The 22,104-nt window shown below is 45.9% G+C and overlaps 1 protein-coding gene across 4 annotated transcripts in view; it reads right to left on the reverse strand.

Annotated features, from left to right (window-relative positions):
- PCCA (propionyl-CoA carboxylase subunit alpha) overlaps positions 1-22,104 on the reverse strand; it is a 360,537-nt gene that overhangs the window by 12,433 nt on the left and 326,000 nt on the right. For 2 of the 4 annotated variants that reach the window (XM_005899256.3, XM_005899255.3), the window contains one exon: positions 2,521-2,661. The exons of the other annotated variants lie outside the window; for them this stretch is intronic. In XM_005899256.3, coding sequence (XP_005899318.1) covers positions 2,521-2,661 — 141 coding nt within the window. The remainder of the gene's footprint in view (positions 1-2,520; positions 2,662-22,104) is intronic. 4 annotated transcript variants of the gene reach the window in all.

Raw genomic sequence — 22,104 nt, forward strand, 5'->3', positions numbered from 1 at the left:
CCAAGAACAAGACAACGTGCCCTGCCGTGTCCTCAGGTATGGGCCGTGCCTTTGGCCCAAGAAAAGTTCCTTGTGTTCTCATTACGCAAGGAAGGCAGCATTAATTGTAGAAGCTGTTAGGAGAGCAGGCAACTAAACGTCTCACCCCCTGCATCTGGTTCGGGTCTTAGCAGTCTGAGACATTTTTTACAAATAATAACTCACGGGAGAATACTGCATTATCGAAATACAATGATACAGGATATGAAAGGAAGTCCTGCAAGGGCCAAAAGCGGCATCGGAAGCTGGACAGAGAAAGTAAACGCCACCTGCCCTCCACGAGCAGCCTGGGCACACAGGTGCACACCGACAAGCACGGTGCCCGGGGCAATTCTGTGGGCTTCCCCCGAAAGCCCGTCACGTGCCCTGTCTTTAAAGAAATCCTTAAAACAGAGGCCCCAGTTCCTTCTCAAGGCAAACCACTCTTGAATACCCACATTTAATTATCGGTGGTGGTCTCCGATGTCTGCTGCTGCTGCTAAGCTGCTAAGTCGCTTCAGCCGTGTCCGACTCTGTGTGACCCCATAGAAAGCAGCCCAACAGGCTCCCCTGTCCGTGGGATTCTCCAGACAAGAACACTGGAGTGGGTTGCCATTTCCTTCTCCAATGCATGAAAGTGAAGTCGCTCAGTCATGTCCGACTCTTCGCGATCCCATGGACTGCAGCCCAAAAGGCTCCTCCACCCATGGGATTTTCCAGGCAAGAGTACTGGAGTGGGGTGCCATTGCCTGCTCCGTCCGATGTCTGAGCTCCCCCCAAATGAACCAAGACCTAATACCACACTGTCCCATTTTACTAAAATGCTGTGCTTTCCCACATTAAATTATGAACCAGGAAACTGAGAGTATGAAGGCCAAACCCTTGTGGTCTCTGGAGCAGCTAGGCCAGGAGGAAGCTCTTGATGTAAAGGAGAAGGCTGCGGGCTCCCCGTCCTCCAGGGAGGGCACCGCCAGCCTGAATCCCACCCCCACCCCCATCTCCCAGCAGGAGCAGCCTCCCCATCCTCTTCCCTCCTCTAAGGCCCTGATTCAGGTGTTAGAAAAGCAAGGATTTCAGTTAAACACTGACTGTTTTTTCCTGAGTGCAAATGTGGTTTTATAATTAAAGCCACGTACTTAGAACTGACAAGCTCAGGATGGCTGTACACAGCCTCTGTGGCTTCCAGAAAAAGCTTAAGGAGGAAAATGAAAAAATAAAAACAACCAAAGCCCAACTCCCTCCCACTGTTTACCAGCCTACACTCCTAGTCGCTAGGAGATTCCACTGACTGCTCTGCTCATGGAGTGGGTATAGGCCTTCTCAATGTCAAGGCCAAAGCCTTCAGAAGGAAGTGATACAAGGCAACCCCCACCGCCATATCCAACCCAATCTTGAATCCGCATCACCTCTCCCAAATCCTTGACGCTAGGTAGCCTAACAGTCCTAAAGAGGGCTTTCTTCTGGGGATGTCAGTGCTTTCAAACCTAACAATCCCCAGCTCCGAACCTCTTTTAAAAACCGGTACTTCCATTTCTGTGTCATCAAGTAAAGCAGTTGTTGGGTCAGTTTTCCAACTTCTCATTATCAGTTTCAGGCCTAATCATTTTAAAACAACTGAAATCAATCATTTTTTGTTAATATTTGCCTACTGCAAGTACTTTTTTAGAAGCTAATGCCAACCAACTACATTAGTTTTTCTCAACATTAATTTGCTTACGTTAATAAAGAAACAGAGAGGCAGTTTTCATGTCATCTTGACAGGAAAATGCATAAAGGCCTGTGACATAACTGAGACACAAAATGGAATCACCGTATCATCCGCTGAAGACCACGGTGCTTGGCTGTGCTCCCAGCGCAGAAATAGAAACGCAAGGACTGAAGTTCTCCCTGGAAACCTTCCCGTTGCACCTTTGTTTTCTTTCTACTTTTGATGCTGATCAATAGATTTCTATCTGTTCTAGGACAATGACTGTATCCTACCAATCTGTCCACAGCAAATGACCTGGAGACTGAACATGTGAGGAAACACTAATAATATACCCTTGATTTGTGCCTTAATGTCACAAGGTCAAAATAAAAATTCAACCTCTGATCCTAGATTTTATTTGGGAAGTGCTCTGGTACCACACAGATTACGGCAATAACTTTCCTTAGCACCCTTCCCGTTTATTCCAGGATGCATGCCAAAAGTTCCCCCATCAGGGGGCTATTTCTTGGTATGACTTCTTCAGGAATACTTAAACCACAGAGAGTAAATAGGAATTTTAAATAAATGCTTCTTGAGATGCTGAATTTGCCAAAGAAACAATGGATCTGGCCTTATTTCTGTTTCAAGTTTCCCTGGGTCGTTGCGCAGGAGAGGCGCTGAGAGAGACTGTGATGTGAAATGCTGGACAAAGAGCGCGCAAAAGCTCCTCTGCTGTACTGTGGGGTGACGTGACTCAAGACAGGGACCCTGCCTCGGTCTCCCCCCGCCCCCCGGCAGACAGGGTCGGTCCTCACCAGGTCCCCGGGCTTGACAGAGATGGCCACCACCACGCCAGGCATTGGGGAGCGCAGAATGCTGCTTGTGTCCTCGGCAGCTTTTTCCAGCATAAATTTGTTTAACTCTGCGGCGAGTTTGGTGAGGATACGCACCTTGTACTACAAAGGGGGAGAAAAAAAAAGTGAGGTCACATGATGAACTTTTCCTCCTCCAATGCAGCGATTGTTCACAATCCGTTTTCAGCTTTTAAGTCACACCACCTCTGAAGTCACACGGTTTTCCACTACTGCACACGGAAGCGAAACGCGCTCGTTTGCTTCTGCCCTGTGTTGTGGGTCAGCTGTGTACGAAATTTCTCGAAAGCGGAACGAGTCCAGTAATTCATTAGTGACAAACAGTAATCATCCTGTATCATTAAGAAAAACATCTTAAAACCTTACAAAGAAGACAGAATTTTCCTGTATTCCCTTAGAAACTTTTCCCAGTGGACGCGCATTCTGCAGCTGGGCCGGCCAGCAGAGCGGCGGGTGCTGCCAGCACTCACCGGTAGGTGGCAGCAGACGGCTGTGTCAAACCCCGGGCTCCCCGGAGACAGCGGCTGGACCGTGAAATCAGTAAGTTAAGACAAAAGGTTTTGGTGTTCATTTGGGGCAAAAGAATATTTAAAATTCAGGGTTTTTTCCAGTGACATAAAAAATTATATTCATGATTGAAAAAGTTACTTTTTCTTTTTAAGCACAACATTACGTGGTCCTTCCAGCGTTAACAGGATGGTTAGAGTTGATGAAAACGAAATATAACGTGAATATCCTCTACACCAAGAGACAATAACTCGAGATTTTTAAAACCACTGAAGGGAAACAATCCGCAAGCCCAGGACTTTAATGGCCCATTTTCTAGGTGGCTCTCAAATGATGAGGGGCACATGAAAGGCAGCTCAGTCCACCAGAACATTTCTAATACGAGGAATTTCTGCCCGGCATGGGGGGTGGGGGGCCCATCCTAGATCTCTGTGAATAAACACACAAGCCAGGGTTTGGTCTGTCCAGAGACAAGACACGGTTGGGGGAAGTGTTGCTTACTCAAGTTAGAACCACCACCTGAAGATTTTTCTGATTCCTACCAAAGAGCATCTCCCCTGGGGGCAAGAGAGATGGCGTGACCAGGCAGCTCCATTTTGTTAGAAAAAAGCAGTTGTAGCTCAAAGGCTCCTTGGGCATCATGATGGCAGGGAGGCAAAAGCCAAATGGAATTACCCTTCATCCTGTCCGGGGCAGTGGACATCTCTAAGTGTGCTCTCAGGGCCCACTTTCAAAGGCATGTGGGGGAGGCTGGGGGCGGGGAGAGGGCCCACGGAAGAACCTGATGGCCTAAATTCCGAGCGGACTCGTGGCGCTGTGACAGGTTGAATAATACCGTCTTCTGCATGTTTTCCTTTACTCCTGAGCGTGTGCTTTGCAATCCAGACGTACACGTGTCTGCCAGTTTCTGAAGGATATGATCCTTAAGTGAAATTACAGCGCAAATAAAAGCTTTTTGCTCCTATTAAAATTCATCTGAGTCATAAGTGGCGAGGGAAAAAGCAAGGAGAATGCACTCTGCTGTCACTCTAATAAACATTCTGGGCAGAGGGGCTATTTATCAAAGACAAAATGCACCTCAAAGTCCTTCATTAAATCTATGGGGGGGGGGCACTGGCTTGACTGCGGGGGTGGGGGGTGGGGGTGGAGAATATAATTGTACCAAATTGCACAGTTTTAATATCTGCGCTCTGAATGCCTTGGAAAAGCAAATCCCACCTCACTAGAGGCATCAGAGTCAACAACAACAACAAAGTTACTCGTCTGGCTGACACCGTCCCATGTGGCTTCTTCTTGGGACTGCTCAGCGCTGGGTCCAGCTGGCTAGTTGTCCCCCGAGCATACAGATCTTTTCTTCTTGTGTTTCGCACAATTTGACTTCAAAATGTGAACTCGGGGCAAGGTTATCTTTCTACACCCAGGATAATTTGATTTATCACACTTCACCATGGAGGATACCCTTAAAAACCAATGTTAGCTGCATCCCAACCAGCCCCTTCAGGTAATAAAGTGCCAGGACTGTCCTGAGCACCAGTGCACCCCAGAAATGACAAGGTCCTGAGTACAACCAGATCCTTTTTACTATTTTTGTGATTTTCCTATCTGGATTCCTTTCTCCATGGGACTCCTGCTTTGCTTGGAAGGAGATGTAAGAGAGTCACAGAACTCAATGCCTTTGGATGCGGTCTTTGTTATTGATGAGATGTTCCTTTTCCTTTTGTATTTGTTTATTGTTCTTAAATCTGTTTGGGGGATAAGCGACTTATTGTAATCACAAGCAAAAAATAACAACGGGCGTAAACGCCTTGGGAGAGGCTCTGTTACAAACAGTTGGCTTTGAGATGACCTTTCTGAATAGAAAAAGCAGCAGCGGAGGAGAAGGTTCTCGTTTTAAGATTACCTTTGATGTTGTCTTGGCCCTTCAGCGTGCCCACACAAACACGCCTTCTCGAAACGATCTCTGTGCTGGCAGTGCGGCGGGCCAGGGGGAGCCAGCCAGGATGGGAGGTGAGCGGAGAGGCAGCACAGAGGCCCATCGGGGTGAACTGCGTGGTGAGAACTGCAAACGCTTCCTGATGCCCCAGAAAGGGAGCCATTTAAGAATGTACACGAGGGCTTTCAGAGCTTATGATCAAAACAGCTATTTACTGGTATCTCTGAATTCTTAGGGGGCACAGACAAAGCAGTCAACGATGTGAGAGATTTCAGGAAAATACCCTATGATGTGTGTGCACTTTTATGCTAAATATTTTAATAGTCCTAAGAGGTCCCATAGGACTTTTCTGGAGAGTTTTGCTGGTAAGTTATTACTTTCAAGCAGGAGAGTGTTACTCGCTCAGTTGTGTCTGACTCTTTCAGACCCCATGGACCATAGCCCGCCAGGCTCCTCTGTCCATGGGATTTCCCAGGAAAGAAAACTGGAGTGGGTTGCCATTTCCTTCTCCAGGGTAATCTTCCTGACCTAGGGATGGAACCTGGGTCTCCTGCACTACAGGCAGATTCTTGACTGCCTGAGCCTTAAGCAAGCAGACAGACCACCAGTTCGCTGCTTTGGGGGTGGCTGGCCAGGATGCTAAAGGTTCACGGATGAGAGAGAGAAGCAGAATCTTGAGAGAAGCCAGAAGGCTCTGCCCTCCTCAGGTGTGGAGACATGTCTGCTTGATGCGGAGGCTGCTTGCTGGTCAGAGGAGGCTGGAAGCTGAGCGGCTCCAGGCCCATCAGGAGGGAACCTCACCTTGTGTGTGTGGGGAGGTGCTCTCCAAACCACAGGCAAATTATTAAGTTCCTGAAAACACACTTCGAAGTGTAAGTTGGAGCAGAAAACAGGTGCTCCCCGGAGCTCCAGTTCCTCAACCCAGGCTTTATCTAGTAACTGAATCATGGTCAAATAACCCCAGCCCCGGCTTTTAAGCAAATTCATTTGTGGTGTCTGCAGTGAAAAACCACGTCTAACAAGAAAATTTCTCCCTAGAAAGTTCAAAAGAAAGAGAGAAAAATCATACCAGACATAAAAAGGATCACGAAGAAAACGATAAGAGATGGACAATTAAAAGGAACACAGTGGACTGTGTTAAGAATGAACATACAGCTCTCAACAGGAAACCTGAATCAGGAGAGGGAACGGTGGTCAGGTGGGGGGGTGCCGGGTGGGGAGGTTGCTAGGGAGGAGTGGGCCCGTCATGGTTTTGGGGGAGAGATGCTTTTTAACCAGACTTGGTTAATGGCAACATCCTGCCAGTGGGTGTGCCCACTCCTGCCCAGCACACACGCTGCTTGGTGCCCCGGGCAGCAAAGAGCCCTTGGTGGACACGCTGCACTCAGATGGTCACACAATGCACTGTCTTGCTGGTATCGGTGTTGGTTTAGCATCTGCATCCCCTCATAGGGCTTAAATGCCCGTGCTTCTTCCCGAGGCCTCCAGACGTACCAGCAGTTCTATGCACCCGCGCGCCTGTAAGACTCAGGGGTCTGGGGGTCCCCTCACAAGATGAGGCTTCTGGTTTGTTTCCTTATTTTTTTCAGTTGTGACTTCAGAGGCTCCTCTGTCATTCCTCGTAAAGCAGTCTCAGCTCCGGTCTTCCTCCCTGCGTCATTCTTTCCAGAACAAGAATTGTATATACGTACAGCTGATGCTCTGCTCGTGGTTTTCATGTCAACCGTGGGCCTGTGCAGCCATCACGGACTGAAGGATAAACGATGAAGCTTCACCATCAATTATTTTACATCAGTTATCTTAACATCCTGAAGCACTGGCCTTATACCGCACCTCGGCCCTGGCTGAGTAAGGTGGCAAACACATTTCTCCAAATACAAGGATCTCTTCTCATTCACAGTTTTATACCTTCTGCCCCAAAGGTCTCCAACGTTAAGCTGTGTCTTCATTTCCACAGTGTGGCAGTGAGAGCTAAGGCTGAAATGTTCCTCTCCAAGTCTACTTTCCTAACCCTGAGCGGGAGGGAGGGAAACTGTCAATGGTTCAAAAGTGGGAGAAATGCCGAGTTGCAGAAATGATGATGCATCTCTGAAAACAAAGGTGTTTAAAAAAACTAGGGGGAAAAAACCCACAAGAAATACAGCATTTAGGTGGAACCAGGACTGTAATTCAAGCTTGTTTTCCTTTCCTAAATTCTTCGTGGAATACACAATTGACAAAGCAACGGTTCGAAGCCAGGCGAAACACATTCCCTTCTACTTCAGCATCAGGCCCTGCAAAACCAAGCCAACAGAAACGGTCCACAGAACGGTGCGGAAAACATACAGGATGAGGAGCCTGTCGCTGTCCTCCTGGAAGGACAGGCCTGGCGAAGAAGGCGAAATGGAGAGACAGCAGTCCGAGCGCCCGGTACAGCTGCCGGCAGCGGACAGCCTGTTAGCGTAATACTGAGACAACTCCATCAGCACAGTCTCAAGGTAGCTGTCAATCAGAACGCATCATTTAATCCAACAGCACTCGGAGGACTTTCTCCGACGGCCCGCGTGACAGCGTATCTACAGCTCTATTTATATCAGCGCCGGGGTGTGTTTACAATGCTTGTTGTAATTAGAAAAGATGCAACAGGCAGCAATATTATTGAGATCTCCATTTTGCAGTATTGCCCTGGAAAGTGTGATCTTGCTTCACAGAGTCATGCTAAATGACAAAAGGCTATTTTCTTCAATCTCCCGGCTCAGACAGCACTTCATTTGCAGCTATCTATAATTAGATTAATGGTGTAGTGCAGTACAAAGCAGGCCCACTTCACATCAGATAGCATATGAATTAAGACAAACACTTATTTCAATTCCAGGCAGAGAAAGCAGTGACTGGGGTATTTAGCATACCCTTTATGGTGGAATGAGATGTTAATTGTGTACCATTACCTCTAAACTGCTTGCTTGTTGTATAAATCACTGTGCTAATTGATGCAGAGATAGAAATGTAGCCACAGGCAAGAAAGCAAAGGAATGAGGGCTGAAGATGGTGGATAAAGGATTATCGACTGAAACCATATGGAGATGAGGCTCCTTTGAAACCTTTCCTTTCTGCCCAGGAGGAGGATTTCTTACAAGTACAGAAAAGCTCTTGTATCAGGAAAGAAAATTTAATTTTTTGCATTTCTTTTTAAAAACACAAATATCTTTTGAAAGTTCCTAGCCACCAGAAATCCAACTAAGTGGCAGGTGGAATTAATCTGAAGTACACGTATGAAAATATGGAAGGTGTAAAGTTTTCAGATAGTCAGAGCTCCCTGTCTGGGTTTCTGGCTCCCAGGTTTACTAAGCAATACCTGGAGGGGATGTTCCTGACATGCCCACAGGGCAGAAACAAAATTTTCCCAAGACCTGAGGCTGTCCTTGTCCTGTGAAGAACGGACTCACTGGAAAAGACCCTGATGCTGGGAAAGATTGAAGGCAGGAGGAGAAGGGGACGACAGGATGAGGTGGTTGGATGACATCACCGACTCGATGGACATGAGTTTGAACAAGCTCTGGGAGTTGGTGGTGGACAGGGAGGCCTGGGCTGCAATCCATGGGGTCGCAAAGAGTCGGGCATGACTGAGCGACTGAACCGAACTCTAGCAACAGAGGCTGTTCTTACAGACGAAAACACAAAATGAACCTGGGCTGGCTTAGGTGTGTGAGAAGACGTTAATGACGTAGAAGCGTTTACTTGGGACGTGAAGCTAACGGAAGAGAACCATCATCATCTGCCACTGGAAGAATGGTGACTCTCCACCAAAACCCTCAGATGCGACTCCTCTAGTTCATGATTTCACATCGGCAGGAAGGAACGAGAAAGGAGATCTTTTTTTCCTGTCTTTTTTTTTTCTTTCTAAAACTAGCGAAAAATAATAAACACAAGCACAGGGTAATTTAAAATGCTGCTCTTCCTTGTTAAAATGTCCCATTTAGCACCCAACAGCTCTTATCGGGATAAAATGAGTGTCCACAAACACAGACAACAAATGCTACACTCGTGGTTACAGACCGCAGATAAACGTGCCCCTCGGAAGCTCATAAATCAAGTGTGTGCACCCTGTGTGTGTGTTCACAATTTTTTTTAAGTGGCAAAGCAACACTAAGGTGCAAATTACTGCTGTGCACTTTTTCACAAATTCAGCAGTTTGGTAATTAGCACTGTTACAACAAAACTTTATACAGAGAACAAATAAAGGGGGTCAGTTAGTAGTTCAAATTCTCATCTGTAGAGTAACAGTTAATATACCCACCTAGTGCAAATACACATTTAAGAAATGCTGTATATGGTTTAGTCTTGTGAAACAAGAATACCATATTAATGTGTGAGACAATAAAACGAGGCCCCAAGAAACCAGAATGTCTGGTTCAAGTTATCACCCCTGTAACCTGGGGCGGGGCTAGGGGTAGGACCTAGAGCTCCTTGGTTGGGGCCAACAGAACACCTGTACTGCAGCTGCAAATTCAACAGTTTAAGGTTTGGGTCATAATGCTAAATAATACTTTAAAAAACAAACAAAACAGACAAAAACTCATCAAAAAGCATTATGGGCCCTCAAAATGGAAAGAAATGCCAGCAAAAGAAACACTGCGAACGACCCTGAAATATCGCCTCCCAAGTGTGCAGCAAGGTGACAGAAATGGAAACGCACTGAAGGAAAGATCTGGAAGCAGGGTGAGGGCTCGCTCCTGATCATTCATCACTTGTTTACACCATTTAAAGCTGAGCAGCACGGCCCCCAGGACAACCCCAACATACCCCCTACACACACACACCTTGTGGGACAACAATGCTGGTGTTAACAGGAGAAAATATAATGGTTTCTGATATTGCATCCTCAGTTCCTTTAATTGAAAAAGGCAGTTAAACACAAAGTAAATCATTCAGTTAGGTGAGTTGTTTAAGGATATGTAATTGACAATGTTGATATGCCGCGGTGACATAACGCATCACTTTCAACACGTCTGGCTACGTTTATGAATCAACCTCTCCTCGAGGTTTCTTTGTTTAGCTGCTAAGTCAGTTCTTGAACTTCAGTGTGCCGCAAGGAGCCTCGACGGCAGTGAGCAACACTGTCATTAAGGGCAGTTTTTGAGGGAAGAATCACAGGAATAGAAAGGGAGGAACATGCCAACAGAAAAACAGAAAGGCACAGAATCTATTTCAGCAACTCATCTTTCAAAATTCTGGCCAAAAAGGGAAAAGTTTCCAGAAAAGAAGAACTTAAGGCCAATACCAAAACCTCTGATGAAAGGGATTAGTTACGTCTGTGTATATCTCCAGCTATTTCCTAAAACACAACATTCTCTGGAGAAGAAAATATGGGGCTGTCTTTCAACAATGCAAAAATTGAACCTAACGTTTTCTTATCACATTTTGTAATCAGAAACACAAGGGTCCTTCCAATTCTAATAGCCTAAGATAAATAACTTTCCTCTTTCTTTTCTTTTTTTACCAATAGTGCTGAAAATTAAATAGAAATGTTTAATTAATTTAATGTTTAAATTAATTAAACATTAAATCCAGCACTTAATAATAGGATTTATTTCCTTAGTCTCCACTGAGGTTACTTTTTTGAAGCACTGGTGTCTTGATACAGATCCGAAAATGATGGGGGGGGGGTGGGGGGAGCTACTGTATAGGGAGCCAGCCACACGTCGGGTCTGCAGGGAAGGTAAGCTTGGAGAGCAAGTCACCAGTGGGTTCCTGGAGGACTCTGTTAACGGGGCAGCCTCCCGGGAGCTGGGCGCCGTGGGACGCCGTGTGCAGGTGTGCCTCGATAAAGGGGCTCAGCCTCTGCCTCGCCCAGGTGCCCACAAGCTGTCTAACATATGCCACAAAGGCAATTTGCTGGAATAAGTGGCACTTTCCCAACCACAAAGGCAAGTCCATTGACAATGCGCTGTACGCAACTCACAAAATAGAACATACGCGTTCTGTTTGATCAGGAGCCTCCGTGATACACTGTGGCTATAATGAGTCATTTCTTTCCTTGCTGCACAAGAAAAATATTATAGATCTTTGAAAGCCTTGTGCTCAATTATGTAACAATATCAGCCAACATCTGTTAACAGTACAGGCGGTTTCCATTCTGTATCCTGAATTGTTTTATGTAATTACGAGTTTATAAGGTACTTGGTAAACCAGTAAGAAGGTACCTTTTGAAAAGCACTATATAATTTGGGGTACAATGAAACGTTCTCTTGAAAATCCATAATTAGGGCAGCATCAGCTTACAGAAAAGTACAGGAAATGTTATAAAAACACAATTATGTAAATAAGCACACAGGTAGGGAAGTGTATCATTTTGCTAGGTCCCCGCCCGTCTTCTCGCCTCCTGTTCTCTGTGAACTTCTCTTTGGTCATCTCAAGTTAAAGTAAAGTGGTCTCCCGGGAGCAGAATAAGCGAACTTTGGGGAGCTGGGCCTTCCCGTGCAAGTTCTTCAGCGCTGAGAGGGAACACCAGAGGCCTGGGACAGTGCCAGTGCCAGGGGCTCTTCAACAATGCTTTGACTTCACAGGGATTTTTTTTTTTTATTAGCTGGATTCTTTTCTTTTTATTTTATTTCTGTGTTTTGGCCAGGGAGCGCGGCACGTGGGATCTCAGTTCCCAGACAAGGGATGGACCCCAAGCCACTGGAAGCGCAGAGTCTTAACTGCTGGACCCCCAAGGAAGTCCCTTTACAGGGCTTTTTTAAAATGATAAAATAGTTTTGCTATAATGCATTCACTGAAGAAACTCACAATCTAACACACCAAAATGCTGGCTTATGTGGATTTAGAAATTCAAACATGAAGAGACAAAGCAAACCAATGATGACGGTAATACGGCGAGTAAACCACCGACCAAAGAGATCAGAGCAGGAAACGACGCCGGAGAGCACAGCACGCCTCCCCCGAAGACGCCGCTGAGGCGTAAGCATGGCTGCCGGATGAGAGCAACGACCTTTCCATCTTCCACTTGCTGTCTAAAAGTCGGGCATAAACGTCCCCTGGAAAAGTGTCTGTCTCCCACACCAGGAAAGGAACCACCCCACAGACAACTCCCATCACCTGTGCGGAACTCTTCTCTGCATAATAAACCTTTCTAAACAGCTTTCTACAAGTCATACATTTCCTAGTTACCTGCTCACAACTCACCCCAGCCCAGAAGCCCCCAAACTCCTTTGTCTAATCTCTTCTCCACATTGTATTGCCCTCTGTTAAGATGGTATACAGCCCCAAATTCTCACTGCCTCCTCAAGTCACATTTCTTTGTGAATTCCCATGTAAAAGTAATATAATCTGCTTTTTTTCTCGTCAGTCTACAATGCTCTAGGCACTATATAGGAAGACAGAAAAGAAAGCTTCCTTTCCCTCCACAACCCAACGACCACTGGTCTAAATGACTGGGCATGAATCCCATCAGGTGTCACAGCAGTGGCTAAGCCATTTTATAGATTAGAATTTTGACATATCTTAGGAAGGAAGTTTAAGCAGAGCTACTAAATGGACTTCTTGCATGCTACATAGTGTGTATTACACAGAAAACACGTTACTGAAGGTAGATAAGACCTGTCAAGCCACGTGGCCAATCTCAGGAACAGGACATCTGGCTGCCATGCTGGAGATGGTGAAGTGAGACACAAGGCTTGGAAGCCAAACGACCTCAGTCTGCCATCACTTTTGGGCCAAGTGGCTGAACTTCTCAGAACAAATTTCTTCATTTTTAAACATCAGGATTTTAATTAAATGAATAAACGAACAAAGATTTGTACCTAGGAAGTGCCTGACAGCAACTATTCACCAAAGAGTATTTCCTGTCTCTCAAACATCTCAGATTTTTCAAGAGACAGTAGCGGATTTTTTTTTTTTTTTTTATTGCATATGGTAAAACATCTTGAATTCAGTTCAGTTCAGTCGCTCAGTCGTGTCCGACTCTTTGCGACCCCATGAATTGCAGCACGCCAGGCCTCCCTGTCCATCACCAACTCCCCAAGTTCACCCGAACTCATGTGCGAGTTGGTGATGCCATCCAACCATCTCATCCTCTGTCATCCCCTTCTCCTCCTGCCCCCAATCCTTCCCAGCATCAGGGTCTTTTCCAATGAGTCAACTCTTCGCATGAGGTGGCCAAAGTATTGGAGTTTCAGCCTCAGCATCAGTCCTTCCAATGAACACCCAGGACTGGTCTCCTTTAAGATGGACTGGTTGGATCTCCTTGCAGTCCAAGGGACTCTCGGGAGTCTTCCCCAGCACCACAGTTTGGATTAGCAATGCCTAATTATAGAGTTCTAGCTCTGTGGTTCTACATCTTAGATTCCTTATTTATAAACTGTAGCTCATAACAGTGCCTACTTCAAAAAGTTGTGAGAAACCACCATTGGATCACCGAAGAAATCAGAGAGGAAATTTAAAAAATACCTAGAGTCAAATGGAAACGAAAACACTATGATTCAAAACCTGTGGGATGGAGCAACAGCAGTTCTAAGAGGGAAGTTTACAAGCTTACCTAGGGAAACAAGAACAATCTCAAACAACTGAACCTTACACCTAGAGGAGCAAGAGAAAGAAGAGTAAACAAACCCAAGATGGTGGAAGGAGAGAAATCAGAAAGACCAGAGCAGAAGTAAATGGAATACAGACTAAAAACCAAGAAAAAAAGATCAATAAAACTAGAAGCTGGTTCTTTGAAAAGATAGGTAAAATGGATGAACCTTTAGCCAGACTCAAGAAAAAAGGGAGAGGGTCCAAATCACCTCTCCCCGCTCTAGCAGGGAGGTAGGGTGATGTGTTATTTACAACCCGCCTGAGACTCTCTTGGGCTTCCCTGGTGGCTCAGATGGTAAAGCGTCTACCTGCAATGTGGGAGACCCGGGTTTGATCCCTGGGTCGGGAAGATCCCCTGTAGAAGGAAATGGCAACCCACTCCAGTACTCTTGCCTGGAAAATCCCATGGACAGAGGAGCCTGGTGGGCTGCAGTCCATGGGGTCGCAAAGAGTTGGGCACGACTGAGCGACTTCCCTTTCACTTTTCACTTTCATGCATTGGAGAAGGAAATGGCAACCCACTCCAGTACTCTTGCCTGGAGAATGCCAGGGACAGAGGAGCCTAGTGGGCTGCTGTCTCTGGGGTCGCACAGAGTTGGACATGTCTGAAGCGACTCAGCAGCAACAGATAGAAGAGAAATTAAGTAAAAGGGGAATCACCCATTTCTTTCTCATGCTCTGCTCAGAGTATTTCTGGTCACCATATGTGTGGGCATTTCCCACGCCTCTCTCTGAATGTCGGCTGGGAGTCCTACAGTTCAATGCGGTTCTGATGCTGTGGTCCCACAGGTTAAGGGCTTGTTCTCACAGGACTGTCCTCCATGTCAGACGGCAATCAAAGTCCAGGCCTGTCACCTGCAGGATGTCCTCGTCTCTCCAGGTGTGTCCCTCCCAGCACCCCACCTGTTCACCAAGCTGGAAGCTCTCTAAACCCCCCCAGTTGAGAGAGAGAGAGTATGTGGGGGTGTGGGAGTCTGGGGGGGCTTAAAGTTCCCATCCTTCAATCACGCGGCTGGTTGCATGGGAACCAGACTCTTAATCTCAGGGGTTTCCTAAAAGTCATCTCACTAAGCTCTGGTGTGGTTGAGAGGGACTTGTTACAAATAACAAAGACACTCCTCTCATCACTCATTTCACTCAGTAAAATTCCAAGGGTTTTAGGAGTTCTGTGCCAGAAATGGAACAAAGACCAAACATACAATTTTTTACTATAAATCACAATGTCAAGTCAAAATTCAGATGCCAGAATTCTTGGGCTATTCCCTGGGAAGACACTGGAGGCTCCTCTGGGTAGGTCTACAATCAGTGAAAACACAGCGTCTCAGACAGTCAAGAATCTGCCTGCAGTGCAGAAGACCCTGCTTTGGTCCCTGAGTCAGGAAGATTCCCTGGAGAAGGCAATGGCTACCCACACCAGTATTCTTGCCCGGAGAATCCCATGGACCTAGATGAGCCTGGTGGCTAGAGTCTGTGCGGTCACAAAGAGTCAGACATGACTGCATGACCTGTACTCACTAAGGGTCTGAATCTCTCTCTCTCAAAGAGCACACATCTTACAAACATAGAGCTTATTAATCCCTCACAGAAATTCACTTGGCATTTCTTTTGATAAAATTGTTCGGCCTAATAACTTGGCCTTCCATTCAATTCTCCGGAGGTTTCTCCAGACTGGAAACGTTACCCTACCTATGCTGATCCGACTACCACAGTCTTTCCCTAGACTTTGGGTCTTTGTTTTTTCTTTTTGCCATGCTGTACGGCTTCTGGGATTTTTAATTCCCTGACTGGGGATCAAACCAGGGCCCTCAGCAGGGACAGCTTGGAGTTCTAAGCACTGGACTGCCAGGGAATTCCCAGGTCTGTTTCTGAATTCCGGCAGGAGAATTCATATTTGAAGAACTTGAGATTTACTAGAAAATGAGAACTAGGGACTGAGTGAAACCTGAAAGCCCTTATAAAATTTAAGATGTATTTTATGGACTTAACAGTTACAGGCCGGCTGCACACGTCCCACAATGTAAGAGGTGGGCAGAACAAGCTAACGATCCACACCCCCAACAACCTCCAATCCCACTCCCCACAAGTCCTGGTAACAGTGTGCTTGAAAATCTTCTCACGTACATCTATAAAAATATAAACATACTCATCTATGTTTATAAATGCTTTTCCACTGGGTAAAACACAACGATGTCAGTGTATTTAAAAACAAGGAAATCCATGACGTTTTTGCCATTTGCCATCCTTAACTCACTCTATATAAACTTTTTTGTTTTTACTCTTTCTGGATGTTTTTTCTAATTTCTTTTTTTTAATTGGAGAATAACTGCTTTACAGTACTGTATCAGTTTCTGCATTGCATCAACACGAATCAGCCACAGGTGCACACGCATCCCTCCTCTTGAGCCTCCCTCCCACTGCAGCCCGCACCTCTAGGCTGTCACCAAGCACCAGGCTGAGCTCCCCGGGGTGCACAGCAAACCCCACTGGCTCTCCGTCTTCCACTTGGTAACACACACTGTGTCCATGCTGCTCTCTCCACTCGTCCCCTCCTCTCCTTCCCCTGTTGTGCCCACAAGACTCTTCCCTATGCCCGAATCTCCACTGCTGCCCTGCAAACAGGTTCATCAGTACATGAAAGATGTTTAAGACAGAAAGAACTTTAGGTCACTTCTTCTTCCTTTTACATGCTTAGTTCAGCTGAAGCAGGGGGAAAACTCCCAACCCCCTTCCATAATACACAAACTCTGCCCTTGACACCTCCACAGTGTCTCCAAGTACCCCCAACCTGGCCCCGCCAGCCCCTCTTACCCACGGCTCAGCTCCCCTGTCCCCTAGAATGATAAGCCCAGATGTAAATATGACCTGAAGGCCCTGGGGAAGCTCCCCCTTAGTTTCTTGAACCTTCCCAAGGCTGCAGGGACAAATCACAGACTCGGCCACCTGCTCTACCTCCCTCTCGTTTTCTCAGATTTTTTCCTTTTTCTCTAATTATCCCCAACAGCGTGACTGGTTATCTGTATATGACAGATAACTCTGCCTGGTCGCAATGACTTCATGATAATTTCGTGGAAGCCTCTATCCGTCACCCGCATACCAGTGCATATTATCTTAAATGCTAATATTCATACTGATCAACATAAAACTCTCCTAAATTTACAAATTGTCACCCACTCAGCTGATTTAGACTCTGGAGGGCCAGAAATGCCAAAAGTAACCACCAAAAGCTTTAGTCACAGAAGTTGAGATCTCTTCCCTAAGGACGAATTTCTAAGTGGCAGCTGTGTAATCGAATTGAAAAAGGCACACTTAACTTTTACCATTACTGTTAAATGACGCTACACAGTAGCTGTGAAGTAACACTAGACATTTTTCACTTGTGTCTATAACCGGGACACCAGGAGTACTGAATCTCAGCTATTCCTTACTGACCTGCGATTCTTTGCTCTGGGTTGCAAACACTAGAAACAGTGAGTCCTGGGAAGATGGGATGGGATGCTTGCTGTCAAGCAGCTTCCTCCATGGCATCTATCTTAGTTAATCTGCCCTGAATCAGGCTCTAGGCCTCTGTTACACAGGCTTAGAAATCAGATTTCCTCTATTAGCTTAGAATGGATCATTCAGTCATTCTCAACTGGATTGATTCCCTGTCAAGCTCATAAGAAACTGATGCCTAAACTATCTTATGAATTTAGAATCGGAAATACAAGGGAGCCAGCACACCACCTAACGGTAGTGTGAGTACCCGAGCTACAGTCAGCGGTTGTTTGACTAATATGGAATGGGCGGCAGCTCATCGAAGGCAGTGTTCCCCACTAAGATATCAGGAGCAGTGGTTCTCAAAGAAGAAGCGTCAAAACTCATCTGGAGGACCTGCTAAAACCCAGCGTTACACCCCACCTTCAGAGTTTCTGACTCGGGGATGGGTTGGGGCTTACATTTCTAAAGAGTTCCCAGGAACTACACTTGGAGAAGCATCAACACAAGGCAGGCTTCTCCGCTATGGGAGCAGGGTTTCTGATGGGACTGTCTTAGACCCTTAGGGCTACTGTAACAGAATACTACAGACTTGTGGTTCATTAACAACAGACAACGACTTCTCACTGTTCTGGAGGCTGCAAATCCAAGATCAAGGCACAGGCAGATGTGAGGGTCTGGTGAGACCCACTTCCTGGTATGCAGATGGCCATCTTTCTGCTGTGTCCTCATATGGTAGAAGGGGCAAGAGGTCCCTTTGGGGTCCCATTATAAGGGCTCTGATCCCATTCATGTTCTTTGCTTTTAGCTGTTTAGTCAGTAAATCATGTCTGATTCTTTGTGACCCCATGGACTGTAGCCCGCCAGGCTCCTCTGTCTATGGGATTTCCCAGGCAAGAATACTGGAGTGGGTTGCTATTTCCTTCTCTAGGGGATCTTATTGACCCAGGGATTGAACCCATGTTTCCCGCATTGGCAGGTAGATTCTTTACCGCTAAGCCAGTCAATTCCAAAAGGCTCCACTTCCAAACACCATCACATTGGGAATTAGGTTTCAGTGCATGGACTCTGACAGGGAGACAAAGCTCTGCTTATAGCAGGGATCTTAGCTCACGTCCCCTGGTGGCTCAGTTGGTAAAGAATCTGCCCGCAGTGCAGGAAACCTGGGTTCGTGGGTTGGTAAGATTCCCCTGAAGGAGGGCATCACAACCCACTCCAGTATTCTTGCCCATGGACAGAGGAGCCCGGTGGGCTACAGTCCCTGGGAATGCAAAGAGTTGGACACGACTGAGTGACTAACACTTTAGCTTATGTCCGCTGAGAAGCTTTCCTTTCCCAAGACTCAGCTGAACATAACATGGCTTCTCTGATTCCCGTTCTACTTAGAAAAATCTTCTTCTGAGTAACTCTTTCTTCATACAGATAATTCCTGATAAACCTAGGACATTATGAGTATAGTGCTGGTAAAACTGGGGTTCAGATTCTGACTGAGTGTGGCTTATGCTTATTACTTCACTTTACAGTTTCTTTCCTCATCCACTAAAAAGGAGACCACTGCTCGCCCTTTTTCGGCTGCACCTGGCGGCTTTGCAGGATCTTTGTTTCGCTCATCAGGGACTGAACCTGGGCCTCCTGCAGTGCAAGCAGGGTGTCCTAAGCACTGGATTCCTAGGGAACTCCCAAATATTGCTTGTCTTACAGAATTTTTTTCTGTGGAAATAAAAACCGGCAGGCCTATTTTTAAGATCTGAATGAGATAGTATGTGTGAATCGTCTGGCACAATTTCTAGCAAGAAACGCTGTACTTTCCCTCACCACAACCCAGTATCAGTAGACTGGCTTTGCTATGTGGTTGGGGGGTGGACCTGAGATCAGTTCAGTAATAAAAATAAACCTGCTGATACCTGGCCTTGGACTTCTAGGCTCCAGAATCGTGAGGGAATACACTTCTGCTATTTAAGCCATCCGGTCTGTGGTCCTCTGTTGCCACAGTCTGAACTGACTCGTAATTCTGCTCACGGAAGGAATGCCTTTAATGTACCTTTTGCATGTGTTCAGTCCTGTCCATTTGATGTTTTGAACTTTTGGAAGTGGTGTGCTGTCTACAGTCACCCTCCTATTAATCTTCTTTGACCTCAATGCTTCTAACCCTAGCTGGACCATATACATTATTATTGTAAGGGTGCGATCAGGAAATGAAGCATCCACAAGCAACGTCCAGAGGCTGGAGAACAGCCCTGGGCTCAAAGTGTTCTCTGGAGAGGGAACACTGTCTGTGTTCTCTGTTGTAGACGAGTATCTGTTTTAGATGGACTGAAACCAGGCGTAACTGCCCAATATCTGAGAAACTGGGGGAGTGTTCATTTGATCTCTTGGTTTATTAAAAAACGATGGGGAAGCTAAAAAGTCCTAGCAAAGTTGGCAAGGTAACTTCCAATGGAATGTATATGTTATGAAACAAACTAACTGAGCACAAAACCCTTGAAAAGAAACCTTAATATTAAAAAAAAAAATTCTAAAATACCCAAAGGAAAATTCTAGTCTCAACAAATGACAATGACTGTACTGCTAGACTACCGCTGCCTTTGGTCTGGCATCTGCAAGAGAGGACGATACACTGAACCAGTTTGGCTTTTAACTTTCAACCTTTCTACAACCTTACTAGAACATGCAGTCTGGCTACTCCATTTGTTTTCAAACGAATCATCTCAATCTGAAAAAAGGTCCCTAGGAGAAAATGGATTGAACTAGAATTATTTTAGATGTTTTGGACAGAACTCCATTCTTGCCAAATCTCTTAGTTCTACTAATTTCACAGGTGATTTGAGACCTACAGTGTTCTGAAGATGGGTTTCAAGCACTGCCTGTCTTATTTTTAAAAAATGAATCTGTTATTCATCCCCCTTGAATGACAGAGGCATGAGTTCAATGAATATTCCTTTGAAACTCTTCATTAGACACTCTTGGGGACAATCAAACACTAACACCTCTAATAAAGTCTCAGGCCATCTGTGAATCAGAAATGTACAAAATACTTTTTTTGTTCCTGGCTTCTTCTGTGTTGTTTTGAAAATCATCTTCTGTGAAGGAAAAAAAAAATTTTTTTTAATGTCAAATATAGTTGAAATTTGTTTACATCAGCAAGTATGACCAGGGTCACATGAGCTTTGGTCTTGTTTCTGTCCCTCACTGCGATGGATCAGAGCGCTTCTCTGTGGCACAGGGCTCGGCAGTGAAGTGTGGATGTGGGGGCATCCATTCCCCCGGGGGGGCACTGGCCACCACACTCTGCCAGGAGCAGGCACAGCATGAAAGGCTGGACCCAACTTTACCAAAATGTCACTAGTCCCAATGTGAAGGTCTGTCTTAAGGCATCCTGCTGGCTTGCCTATCATCCTGCCAAATAAAAGAGGTCACTCAGTACTGGAAAGATGAGGCTGAAGCCATGTGGCCTGGAAACAGTGATATGTGAGCCAGGAAAATAAAAAAGAGGTACAGCAGTTTCTCTGTCAAACACTAGAAGTCGTCAACATCAGAACAAATATTTCACTAATATCTTATATATCCCATTGAACAGCAGATAGAAAAGCCCCTTATTTTGGCCCAACATCCCCATGGGACAACGACTATCTCCCAGGGCAGTAAGCTCTGGTGTCTCCAGTATGCCAACACTGATGCTGACAAAGGGAAAGATCTTATTTTCCAAGCCTCTTTTGGGAACAATGGAGGCTACTAATACTTGAGAGCCGGCGATGCAGTCTGAAGACGAACAATGGAAGCAAACGCAGCGTGCTCCGTGCAGACTGCACACCTGGGACTTCTACCTGGGCCAGCGGAGGCGCCCCCATCGCCCTGACTCACGGTTTTCCACAGGGTGTGAAGTGACAGCAATCATTCTGCCCACAATGCCGACGGCAGCCTTGCTGGCTGTCATCGCCAAGTTCTTAGAACCAGAGAACTGAGTCAACACCTTGTCAAAAAGTTTCAAATGTTCTATTTATGGGGGCAAAATACAGTACTTGTCTCTACTATGGAGAAGTATGCTAAAATAAATTGAGTTTAAGTTGAGTCTTTAAACTATTTCCATCCCTGAAATATCACTGTGAAACAATTCAACAGGGAGGAGTTAATTTTCAAACATACCTAATGGAACAACAGACTGGTTCCAAATAGGAAAAGGAGTACGTCAAGGCTGTATATTGTCACCCTGTTTATTTAACTTATATGCAGAGTACATCATGAGAAACGCTGGACTGGAAGAAACACAAGCTGGAATCAAGATTGCCGGGAGAAATATCAATAACCTCAGATATGCAGATGACACCACCCTTATGGCAGAAAGTGAAGAGGAACTAAAAAGCCTCTTGAAGAAAGTGAAAGAGGAGAGTGAAAAAGTTGGCTTAAAGCTCAACATTCAGAAAACGAAGATCATGGCATCCGGTCCCATCACTTCATGGGAAATAGATGGGGAAACAGTGGAAACAGTGTCAGACTTGATTTTGGGGGGCTTCAAAATCACTGCATATGGTGACTGCAGCCATGAAATTAAAAGACGCTCACTCCTTGGAAGGAAAGTTATGACCAACCTAGATAGCATATTCAAAAGCAGAGACATTACTTTGCCAACAAAGGTTCGTCTAGTCAAGGCTATGGTTTTTCCTGTGGTCATGTATGGATGTGAGAGTTGGACTGTGAAGAAGGCTGAGCGCCGAAGAATTGATGCTTTTGAACTGTGGTGTTGGAGAAGACTCTTTAGAGTCCCTTGGACTGCAAGGAGATCCCACCAGTCCATTCTGAAGGAGATCAGCCCTGGGATTTCTTTGGAAGGAATGATGCTGAAGCTGAAACTCCAGTACTTTGGCCACCTCATGCGAAGAGTTGACTCAGTGGAAAAGACTCTGATGCTGGGAGGGATTGGGGGCAAGAGGGGAAGGGGACAATAGAGGATGAGATGGCTGGATAGCATCACTGACTCGATGGACGTGAGTCTGAGTGAACTCTGGGAGTTGGTGATGGACAGGGAGGCCCGGCATGCTGTGATTCATGGGGTCGCAAAGAGT

Source organism: Bos mutus, chromosome 12 (assembly GCF_027580195.1).
Source record: "Bos mutus isolate GX-2022 chromosome 12, NWIPB_WYAK_1.1, whole genome shotgun sequence".
In the NCBI taxonomy this organism is placed as follows: Eukaryota; Metazoa; Chordata; class Mammalia; order Artiodactyla; family Bovidae; genus Bos; species Bos mutus.